General features: G+C 42.9%; 2 protein-coding genes across 6 annotated transcripts in view; both read right to left on the bottom strand.

Moving 5' to 3' along the window:
• Nucleotides 1–12,679, bottom strand: part of ARHGEF9 (Cdc42 guanine nucleotide exchange factor 9) — a 626,906-nt gene that overhangs the window by 283,749 nt on the left and 330,478 nt on the right. The window contains exon 1 of one of the 5 annotated variants that reach the window (XM_069747212.1): nt 8,914–9,722. The exons of the other annotated variants lie outside the window; for them this stretch is intronic. The gene's annotated coding sequence lies outside the window, so the exon portion shown is untranslated. Of the gene's footprint in view, nt 1–8,913; nt 9,723–12,679 lie in introns of those variants that run through there. 5 annotated transcript variants of the gene reach the window in all.
• LOC138662078 (uncharacterized) lies at nt 9,011–9,190 on the bottom strand. The gene has a single exon (XM_069747213.1). The coding sequence runs from the start codon at nt 9,188–9,190 to the stop codon at nt 9,011–9,013; it is 180 nt and encodes a 59-aa protein (XP_069603314.1).

Here is a 12,679-nt window from a genome sequence, read left to right as displayed (position 1 = left end):
GGTGTAAACAAAACCATAAAATGACATCCACAAAAAGTGTATCCTATTAGGAGCCACCTATATCAAGCACTGCCAGAAACCTAATAAAGTGCCATAGTACTAAGTTAATTAATTAGACCTGTATAAACCTAAATGACAAGTATTATCAAATATATGCAGAGCTCCTCATACCTTAGTGTGCTTCTTAAATCCCTACGCACGTTTCGGCGTTTAGCCTTCTTCCGGGGGGCGTATACAATCTAACACAGGGTGTACATATTTATATACGGTAATCATTGACCAATCAAAAGCCGAACATTGCATGCTGGGTGATATAATACGGCGCATGCGCGGCCGCCCAGCCGTCAATCGCATGCACCCGGCGTCACCCTGACAACGCGCACCAAGGACCACAACCCCGCCCACGTGAACACATTGTCGCTTATTGCACAAATCTTTAGGAGGATTTTTTATACTGGGTATGTGTTTTATCAGTGAAAAACACAGAAAAGGCCTACATTGTAAGGTCTACGTTTTGGCGCATGCTCATTAATCCCGATAAAATGTCACAGCTACAAGGTCTGACATAATGAACTGTAATGCAAACTACTGAACATCCGAAAAATATGCAAAAAATATCATCCATGCTTCATAAATCTGGTGCATGCACCATCACATATTTTAGTCCAGAAATCTGCATTTTATTAATAGGAGCCAAACTGTAAACCGAAGCATTGATTCTGACTGACACTTGGCATAAGCCGTTACCCAGATATGGTCTAAAATTAATATTAATAAAAAGTTTCTCGGTAAGAACTTACAGCTCATAAAAATCTATAGTGAATAGAAACTACCGTAAGTGTTATTGTATGTAATAGGATGAAGCTTTGGAAATTCATTTCATTGCTAATGCTGTGCAAAGTTCTTGAGTTCCATTATATGTTTAGTCCAGAGCTGAATTCAAATTTTCTCAGGCCTCAGAGCTGAAATCTACTGATGAACGAACGTGCTCGGCTTCAGCGTGCTCGAAAAATATGTTCAAGTCCCCGCTGCTGCTGTTTAATAGCCACAACACATACAGGGGTAGCCTAACAAACAGGCAATCCCTGCATATGTTGCGGCTGTCAACAATCGAGACACATGCAGCTACGGGGACTAGAGCATATGTTTCGAGCACAGCGAAGACACTCAGTTAGGACACGAGCATGCTCAGATAACACCTTATCCGAGCACGTTCCCTCATGACTACTAAAATCCCCATCATTATGTGGCTCCTGGAAAGAGAGGGCAAGACAAACCCGCTCCTGCCAAGCACTTTGCATACATCCGACCACAATACATGTCATTACAAGGGAGTCACTGTAGTATAAATGCATTACAGCTGGAAACAACTACTAGGCATGACTATGAAAACAAGTTTTCCACTACTGCTTTTACAATACCAGGGTATTGTCCGTCAAAAGCAACTTAGTCATGAATATTCTATGTTCTCTCCAAATGCAAAATAGGGTTCTACAGGATCTCAGGACTTTAGAGTTCGGCGGGGAAGTGGAGACCAGAACTACATGCCCTTCAAACTCTGGATCAATGGGGATCCCAAAGGTCTTACTTCCATTAATATTAAAGTGATGGCAAATCTTAGCGATATGCTATTGTGTTTTAAGATGAGGACAATCCTTCAAGTTAACAAATTAGACCTGGAGTAACTTAAATGAATGAAATAAATTCAAACACAGAAGGACTCAGAGACAATAAATCTTGTAATTACTACTCATAGTCATTGGAGGTTTTTGGAGTTTTTTAGTGCTAAATAAATAGGAGTTAATGTTTAAACACATAAAAATGTTGTATGTAGATCCGACAAATCAATGCTATTTAAAAAAAATGCAGTCTTTATGGGCGCAGAGCATCTACAGGGTGGGCCATTTATATGCATACACCTGGGTAGGCCATTTATAAAGATGTAATCCAAAATGTCCGACTTCAAAATGGCCACCATGGTCACCACCCATCTTGAAAAGTTTTCCTCCTCCCATATACTAACGTGCCACAAACAGGAAGTTGATATCACCAACCATTCCCATTTTATTTAGGTGTATCCATATCCATAGCCCCCCCAGGTGTATCCATAAACATGGCCCACCCTGTATACTGGACGGATTGCCATATGCATTGCACAACCCAATGAAATGAGTACAACGTCACTTCTCTATTGCCCCATCCTGGAATACAGTAAAGGTCATATTTGGATTAATTTCAACCATGTTCAATTCGACTGCAACCAAACCTTTACGTCTCCGCAGACAGAAATGCTGATAAATGTCTGCAGTGATGATACAGTACAGCTCAAGCTTATTAAAGCTGAAAGTAGCACTCCAGCAATGTTTTTTTATCTACTCCCTTATCCATGTTATATGTGCGCCTGTGAAATACTTACCGGTCGCTGCCTTCTTCCGTTCCCAGCGCTACTCTGAAGAGGATTGGAAATGTGCTCAGGACAGAAGAAGGCGGCCATTGGGTAGTATTGGTTAGTACATCACTGTGCATGTATAGAATTGGAAGAGAAAAATCACTGTAGTGTTACTTTACCATGAAAGCTGCATTGAGTTGTCACGATGCCCTCCAGGTAATCCTGGCCCATGAGGATGTGTGGATAATCTACCATCAATACAAGAGTACATGTTGTCATTTCGTTGAGCACATTGGTTGTGGCCTCTTTGCAGCCCTCACTTTAATTTTTGTAAAGCGTTGTGGGTCTTTCTGGTTCCAAAGCAGTTAAAATATTGAATACCGCTTGCCGCAATCTGACTCACCGAGAACACCGGGTAACAAGATTCGAGATGCAGTTGATTATAATTCTGCTGAACACTTTTCAGATCAGGTAGCTGGCAACCTATTACCATGACTACAGTCAGCTAACAAAACCCAAGGCCTGGCCACATCCGCAGCAATGGCGGAGACATAGAACAGGCAGCCGAGAGCATGTCATTCTTGGGCAGGCGAGGTAACCCAAGACCTGGCCACATCCACAGTGATGGTAGAGATATAGAACGGGCAGCTGAGAGCATGTCATTCCTGGGCAGGCTAGGTAAGCCAAGGCCTGGCCACATCTGCAGCAATGGCGGAGACATAGAACAGGCAGCCGAGAGCATGTCATTCCTGGGCAGGCTAGGTAACCCAAGGCCTGGCCACATCTGCAGCGATGGCGGAGACATAGAATGAGCAGCTGAGAGCATGCCATTCCTGGGCAGGCTAGGTAACCCAAGGCCTGGCCACATCTGCAGCGATGCGGAGACATAGAATGGGCAGCCGAGAGCATGTCATTCCTGGGCAGGCTAGGTAACCCAAGACCTGGCCACATCTGCAGTGATGGCGGAGACATAGAATGAGCAGCTGAGAGCATGCCATTCCTGGGCAGGCTAGGTAACCCAAGGCCTGGCCACATCTGCAGCGATGCGGAGACATAGAATGGGCAGCCGAGAGCATGTCATTCCTGGGCAGGCTAGGTAACCCAAGACCTGGCCACATCTGCAGTGATGGCGGAGACATAGAATGAGCAGCTGAGAGCATGCCATTCCTGGGCAGGCTAGGTAAACCAAGGCCTGGCCACATCCACAGTGATGGCGGAAATATGGAACAGGCAGCTGAGAGCATGTCATTCCTGGGCAGGCTAGGTAAGCCAAGGCCTGGCCACATCTGCAGCAATGGCGGAGACATAGAACGGGCAGCCGAGAGCATGTCATTCCTGGGCAGGCTAGGTAACCCAAGGCCTGACCACATCCACAGTGATGGCGGAGACATAGAACGGGCAACCGAGAGCATGTCATTCCTGGGCAGGCGAGGTAACCCAAGGCCTGGCCACTTCCGCAACAATGGCAGAGACATAGAATGGGCAGCCGAGAGCATGTCATTCCTGGGCAGGCTAGGTAACCCAAGACCTGGCCACATCTGCAGTGATGGCAGAGACATAGAATGAGCAGCTGAGAGCATGTCATTCCTGGGCAGGCTAGGTAACCCAAGGCTTGGCCACATCTGCAGCGATGCGGAGACATAGAATGGGCAGCCGAGAGCATGTCATTCCTGGGCAGGCTAGGTAACCCAAGACCTGGCCACATCTGCAGTGATGGCGGAGACATAGAATGAGCAGCTGAGAGCATGTCATTCCTGGGCAGGCTAGGTAACCCAAGACCTGGCCACATCTGCAGTGATGGCGGAGACATAGAATGAGCAGCTGAGAGCATGCCATTCCTGGGCAGGCTAGGTAACCCAAGGCCTGGCCACATCTGCAGCGATGCGGAGACATAGAATGGGCAGTCGAGAGCATGTCATTCCTGGGCAGGCTAGGTAACCCAAGACATGGCCACATCTGCAGCGATGGCGGAGACATAGAACGGGCAGCCGAGAACATGTCATTCCTGGGCAGGCTAGGTAACCCAAGGCCTGGCCACATCTGCAGCGATGGCAGAGACATAGAACGGGCAGCTGAGAGCATGTCATTCCTGGGCAGGCTAGGTAACCCAAGGCCTGGCCACATCTGCAGCGATGGCAGAGACATAGAATGGGCAGCTGAGAGCATGTCATTCCTGGGCAGGCTAGGTAACCCAAGGCCTGGCCACATCTGCAGCGATGGCAGAGACATAGAACGGGCAGCTGAGAGCATGTCATTCCTGGGCAGGCTAGGTAACCCAAGGCCTGGCCACATCTGCAGCGATGGCAGAGACATAGAACGGGCAGCTGAGAGCATGTCATTCCTGGGCAGGCTAGGTAACCCAAGACCTGGCCACATCTGCAGCGATGGCGGAGACATAGAATGGGCAGCCGAGAACGTGTCATTCCTGGGCAGGCTAGGTAACCCAAGGCCTGGCCACATCTGCAGCAATGGCAGAGACATAGAACGGGCAGCTGAGAGCATGTCATTCCTGGGCAGGCTAGGTAACCCAAGACCTGGCCACATCTGCAACGATGGTGGAGATATAGAACGGGCAGCCGAGAGGATGTCATTCCTGGGCAGGCTAGGTTCACCGATCTGTCCGTCAGGACATCAGCGTCTCCATATGTGGAAGTGTTTCTGCTCAAAGCTTATCATATTTAATCTGGGACTTCATTTTCCGGGAAATCAATATAAACTAAGTAAAGAGCATAGAGTGAATCTCGGTGCCGAGGGGCAGGAGGGAGGATTGACGTCTAGTACAGATCACTAAGGAACTTGGCCCAGGAATGTGTACTTGCCACATGGCTGCAGATAGGGGTGCATCATCCATGACTTGGGGTAGGACGCCATCCTATCTCCTACCATCCACCCTTGGGCTTTCCAATTTGAGTTGGGAAACAATTTTATATTTTGCCTAAAGCAACATTTTTTTCAATAACCTATTAGGTACAACCACCAGTAACACATACTAAGGCTGGGGTCACACCAACGTATTTTTTCTCATCCAAGAGAATGGGGCCGATTATTTTAATTAAACTTTGATAAAACTTTGATCAGAGTTTGCTCTGATATTCTTGGATGAGGAGAAGATGAAAAAAAAGTCTGCATCATCTCCATTCTCTCTGTGACAATTAGACTGCACTCAGATGTCATCTGAGCGCAGTCCGATTTTTTTTCCACAGGCTCATTGACTTCCATGGTCGAGTCCGAGTCTGCTGCAATTTTCTCTCAGACAGACTCTGTTCGAGGAAACAAAATGTACATGGTCCCATAGAATAACATTGGTCCTAGTGCGATCAGATGTTTTGTCAGATTGCTGAAAATATGGTTGTCTGCATGAGCCCTAATGTGTATCAATTAACATATAGTTACATGTTTACATAGGCTGAAAAAAAGACCTAGGTCCATCAAGTTCAATATTTCTCCACCAACATTTGACGAACTCAGAACAGCTATGTTAAAAACAAGCTGCTGTTCAGATGTGTCTATCACGTCAGCTGGGCTGAGAAAGGCAGAGCAAGCTTATCACCATTATTCGAATAATATCCAAAGACATTGTCTCCATCGAAGCACATCACACATAACAAGCATGACAGACTGAGCACACCGTTCAGCAGAGCAGTACCTATCAGGTCACATTTACTGGACGTGATTGATTTGATTCTTTTTAATACACATTGATAAAATGTTTATCTACTTTGCAAAACTTTTTATCTGCCATTTAAGATCAATCATTATTACACCTGAAACATTTTGTGGGCACATTACACCAGAAAACCAGTTAGATGACAGCACAATGCTCCAAAGCTTGCCATTACTGAACATCTACTATAAGCAGCTCTAAACCTTCTTGTATCGTCAGATTCGTCATTAAAGGAAGACTGGAAAATCTACATGTAAAGAAAGTCCAATACGTTACAGGAACTTTAGGGGAAATATTATCACCAGTATGAGATGCATGAAGATGGTTTGTATCATAGTGATCAGATGCCCGTCACTCCTGAATCTAACATGTACATTAGTTAATGGTGGAATATCTGGAAGGAAAGTTTATCTTGGACAAAGTATCACTGCAAACAGTATGTGTAAAGTAGAAATACACAGATGTAGCAGAGCCCAGCACAATACTGTGTGATTCTATTTACTGCAGTATATCACAGCTCAGAGGGTTAACAATGCAGCCTACAGACTGACTATCTATCTATTATCTATCTATCTATCTATCTATCTATCTATCTATCTATCTATCTATCTGTCTACTGTGTCTATCTATCATCTACAATCATCTATCATCTATCTATCTATCTCTACAATCATCTATCATCTACAATCATCTATCTATCTATCTATCTATCTATCTATCTATCTATCTATCTATCTATATATCCATTATCTATCAATCTATTATCTATCTATCTATTTATAGATCTCTCTATTTTCTATCAATCAATCAATCATCTATCACTGTATCTATCTATATCTATCTATCTATCTATCTATCTATCTATCTATCAATCATGTATCTATCTATTATCTGTCTATTATCTATCTATAGATCTATCTATATATTATCTAGCAATCATCTATCTATTATCTATCTATCTATCATCTATCAATCATCTATCTATTATCTATCAATCATCTATCAATCATCTATCTATTATCTATCTATCTATCTATAGATCTATCTGTCTATCTATATCTATCTATCTATCTATCTATCTATCTATCTATCTATCTATTATCTATCAATCAATCATCTATCTATTATCTGTCTATCAATCATCTATCTATCTATATATCTATCTTTCTATCTCTTTATCTATCTGTTATCTGTCTATCTATCTATCCCATATCTATCTATCTATCTATCTCATATCTATCTATCTATCTATCTATCTATCTATCTATCTATCTATCTATCCATCCCATATCTATCTATCTATCTATCTATCTATCTCATATCTATCTATCTATCTATCTATCTATCTATCTATCTATCTATCTATCTATCTATCTATCCCATATCTATCTGTCTAGAAAATGATGATGCAGCGACACTAGTCAGAGGCAATAATTTGGATGCAAGTCATGTAATCCTCTTTCCCAGGGAGGTCACCAATAAATCCCAAAACAGGCAGCACTCTATCATCTCTCTATGGGCACCGAGCATCACGGATAAAAATCATGGAACCATACAGGACAGGCAGCTTAGTTTCTGCATGTATCTTAGTGAAAGCTTTCCTTCTGTAAAAGAAATAATTCAGACGATTTCTGTATTCAAATGAATTGTGTTGCCTTCATTATCTCCACCATTCCATAAATATTCATATATCATGATTTCTCCTGTTCCAAAATGAAGATAATCACTGGCCCCAAATGAGCTCTGCTATTTATGGCGCCCAAACTTCTGCTGCGCTGTCAGTGCAACATGGAGACAAATGGACTGAGACCCAGCAGCAAACAGCCATGTTACCCTGTGAGTGTCAGCCCCTGGCGTAAAGGGCTACATGTAACATATAGGCATCCAGGCACAGACTATAGAGTAGCTGGGGGGCCGGCAAACCTTGGATGCGAGGCACAGACCCGGCGCGGCCCCCACTGTGCAAAGATAAAGGTCTGCATCGCTTTTCTAACTAATAACCCAATTCTCGATCCAATCGCCTCCGGATCACAGAGCCCTTTATTGGGGGATCCCAGGCTTATTCCTTCGCTTGCTTTAAATTCACACCAGATTGCTCTATTTCCAAAGCTGATTTGCTCATTTAACTATTCGTGCCCTGGGATACGTTACAGAGTTAATATTATGCCATCGGTTTATCTGCAGTCCTATGTAACACCCAGATCTTATCTCGGTTACCAAGTTACAAACTCCATTGTAACACACGGACAATCTCAGCTCTGCTATACCGCCACGGCACGCTTGCTATATCACTATTTTGCCATTCTGCGACCACCCCGCACCCTCACCCCATTAATTCTTGTCATGCATAACTTTTTGCTATTTTATGGCTTGACATCTGCCACCAGGGCTGTCAATATAAATTCTCATTAAGTCATCGGGTTTTATCTTGATTAATCATAACCCCCTTTTAGTTTCAAGGATAATATTTCTGCATTGGTGGAGAAAAAAAATAAATAAACCCTTATGAATAGATTGGCTCGAAAGCAAATGGTGACAATCTAAGAAGAGATTTGTCACCCACCGCTAAACGAAAATGTGCTTATCTAAGTAAAGATTAAATATAAAAGGCGAGTACGAGGACGCCAATGATTTCCATTAGGATTCTGCAGACTCCGTTCCTATTTATACACATCTAAGACCGAACACTGAGGGATTACACCGCCAGGAAGTCTTAACCCTCAACACCGAAGGGGTAACATGCAACGTTGGCCAATGCATCACAAGCCCACTCTCCCGCCTCCCCACCCCGGCGGTGGAAGGGTTTAATATGACACACACACACAAAGACTTAGGCACAGATAATATAGCAACGTCATACATATCACAGTGAGTCCATGATGAAGCTCGGTGGCATAGCGAGCTCGGTACTGTGTCGTGCTCTCTTTCCCTCGCGGGTTCCAGGGAGAAAATCCTTTTTAACGAGTGCCCAGGAAAAACATCAGAATCACGTTCACCAGCAGCAGGACCACGATCACCGCGAAGACCACCACAGTTTGGACATCCAAGGTCATAGTGCAGTGCAAGACATTATAATGGTCGAGGCGGGGGGCCGGTAGGTTCTGATGTGTCAACCTTTGCTCTGCGAAACTGTCCATACATCCAACATGTTAGAGTTGAAGGGGGACATAAGGCTTCTTTTTCCTCCTTCACCGTTATCTCTTTTGCCCCCCCTTCTTTAATCTTAATTTTCTTCCCTTTTTATTTTATGCCTTGGCTAAAAGCACTTATGGAGTGAAAAGAGGGGGGGGGGACGTCAGCTCGGGACTTGGAAATGCAGAAATCTTTTAGCAGAAGGGGAAAAAAAGAAGAAAAGAGTGGAGCTGCTCGTGTCTCGGCGTCTCTCCCGTGTTTTAATTGGATTCCGTGCCGATAGGGCTGTGCAGGAGATGAGCCCTCCACAGATTTGGAAGCTGCTTCTGGTGCTGCTGCGGCTCTGCGAGAGAGGCAGTGGCAGTGTCATGCAAGGCGGGCTGGACGCATGCTAAGCAGGAGGCATAGGGATTTAGCTGTCAATCAGGGAGCGGGGACCAAGGATGGCGATTAATCCTTTTTTTTTTTTCAAGGCAACAGTGGGTATGATAAGATGGATGAAGCTGCTGCAATGCATACAGAGCGTCTCTTTATATCGGCAAGGGAGGAGTGAGAGGGCACCGAGTAAGAGGGATGAGTGAGAGGGCCAAGAGGGTGGAAAGAAGGAAACTGAACGGGGGCGTTCATGAATTAGAATAATAGGAGGAACGGGCAGGAAAAAACCTCATCAAAAGAGCAAGACAGATCACTGACAATTCACTATCATCAAAAATGGAGGCCCGATATCCTATTATTAAGGAACATCTGTCTACAAAATGCTCATTTTTATGCATTTGAGCCAGGATATTAAAAAAGGATATGTCTGGCTATTTTTCTTGAATTATACTATGATCCAGGGGCAGATATAGCATTGATGCAATCTGTGGCCCAAGAGGTAAAGAGGTCCATTTCTACCTCTAAAACAGGTGGAATTGAGCATTATGATGAGCTATTAGACCAATTTATTCTGCTTTGCACAATGGCCATTTTCTGTCTGTGTCCATCAGTGCCCCGATCCACGTAAATGTATCATCAAAACTATCACTTATCAATATTCATTAGATGTTCCAGCCCTCTTATAATACATAAATACATAATGGTGCAGGGTTTTCTTTACATGGAGACAACTGACTGACCTGTCATACAGTGACTTGTAAAAGTGTGGACACCCCTGGTCAAAATTACTGTTATTGCGAAAAAAGTATATTGTAATTTTTTACATTTTAAAGGTTACAAAAAGGAAAATGGGCCGATGCAAAAGTTTTGTCACCCTCGTGGATTTGTTTGCTCAGATAACTTTGACCAGTGTTTCAGACATTAATTAGCCTGTTAGGGTTATGGCTTGTTCACAATCATTGTTAGGAAAGACCAGGTGATGCAAATTTCCCAGCTTTATAGAATCCAGCCTCAACTAACCTTGTGCCAAATATAGCAGCCATGGGCTCTTCTAAGCCGCTGCCTAGAACTCTGAAAATGAAAATGGTGGAGGCCCACAAAGCAGCAGAAGGCTATAAGAAGATAGCAAAGTGTTTTCAAGCTGCCCTTTCCTCAGTTTGAAATGTAATTAAGAAATGGCATTTAACAGGAATAGTGGAGGTCAAGATAAGGTCTGGAAGATCAAGCAGAATGTCAGTAAGAGCTGTTCATGGGATTGCTAGAAAGGCAAATCAGATCACAACCCCAGACTGACTGCAAAAGACCTTCAAAAAGATTTAGCAGACTCTGGAGGTGTGGTACATTGTTCTACTGTTCAGAGACACTTCCAAAAATATGGCCTTCATGGAATAGTCATCAGAAGAAAACCTCTACTGCATCCTCACCAAAAAATTCAGCGCCAGAAGTATGCAAAAGAACATCTAGACATGCCTGATGCATTTTGGAAACAAGTTCAGCGGAAAGAGGAGGTTAAAATAGAACAAAGGGCACAGAATTTCAGAAAAAAGAGCATTTCACCAACCATTAAGCATGGGAGTGGATCAATCATGCTTTTGGTCTTTTGTTGCAGCCAATGGCACGGGGAACATTTTATGGGCAGAGGGAAGAATGGATTCAATGAAGGTTCAACAAATTGTTGATGCAAACGTAACATCATCTGTAAAAAAATAGCTGAAGATGAAAAGAGGATGGCTTGTGTTAAAATCCACAATACACTACCTGAAAAGGCGCAAGCCGAAGATTTTACAATGGCCCTCACAGTCCCCTGATCTGAACATCATTGAAAATCTGTGGCTGCACCTCAAAATATCAGTGCATGCAAGATGAACCATGAATCTCACAGAACTGGAAGAATTCTCCAAAAATTCTCCAGGGATGAGATGGCCATCTTACTGTCCACAGGCCCTTGCAGCAAAAAAAAAAAAATTGGCTAACACAACAACAAAACCATCCTTCACCGCAATATAACATGCATAAATTAATTAATAGATCTGTCATACCTGATGAGACTGGTATATTTACATGCAAATGTGTATATTAATGACAGTATAATCATTTTTGAAAGTTTTTCACCAGTATATTAAAATGAATATTATTAGTGCCCAGCATTCTTAGCTATTAAATACAGCCATTCTGACATGCAGTTTTCAAAGTATGTACTTCAGCCCCATCAGGTCTTAGAATTTAGTTATAAATGTATGCAGTTAGTATTGTAATATCCTTCTACAGATGCTCTTAAGTTAATTTGAAGTAACACACACACAGCTCCTCAATTATAAAATTATCAAGTATTACTAAGCTCTTTACTGCAAGTGAAAATATTGCCACATAGAACAGACATGCCAATAAGTTTGATTTAGAATAATGTATTCAACATTTTTAAATAGATTAGTAAATAATAGCTTTATAACACAGTCTTGGTACAGACTCTTTGTTTGAAAGGCAAACCTTTAACCAATATAGGCCTAATACTTTCAGAAAAAAATACAAAAGTCTTAAAGAGGTTGTCCAGGATTTAAAGGATTCCAGATTCTTACTAACTCTATCTGAAAACAGCATGATTTGGGGGCAAAGACCATGATACCATGTTTCACTTACTGGGCTCTGAATGCTGAGCTCTGTATAATCCTGCCCACACCACTGATTGGCAGCTTTCTGTGTACACTGTGCATAGGCAGAAAGCTCCCAATCAGTGGTGTGGGTGGGGTTATACAGAGCTCAGCATCCAGAAAACTAGTAAATCTGCAGCAGATAAAATTAAAAATATATATCATATAGCCCACTAAGTGAAACATTGCTGGAATCAGGGTCTCTGTCTCTACATTATGCTGCTCTCAGTTTAGATGGCAAAAACCTGGAGACAGATTCCTTTTAAAAAAAATATGAAAGAACAGCATAAGTGATAAAATAAATAAAAAAACAGCTGTGTTGTTTTCGTGGTTCCATATGGTGTTTGTTTACTTTGATGCAGCAATCATGTGCCATACAATCCATGTGACCGCTGCAGCCAATCACTGGCTTCAGCAATGATGGTTCGCTAAGGTCCATGATTGGCTGCAGCTGACACTATGGTAAACTAT

Source organism: Ranitomeya imitator, chromosome 2 (genome assembly GCF_032444005.1).
Source record: "Ranitomeya imitator isolate aRanImi1 chromosome 2, aRanImi1.pri, whole genome shotgun sequence".
Lineage (NCBI taxonomy): Eukaryota > Metazoa > Chordata > Amphibia > Anura > Dendrobatidae > Ranitomeya > Ranitomeya imitator.
The sequence above is the reverse complement of the archived record's forward strand: the minus strand, read 5'-3'. Positions and strand labels throughout refer to the sequence as shown.

Coding starts and splice junctions, on each gene's coding strand:
- LOC138662078 (XM_069747213.1), bottom strand. CDS start 9,190: ATGGACAGTTTCGCAGAGCAAAGGTTGACACATCAGAACCTACCGGCC.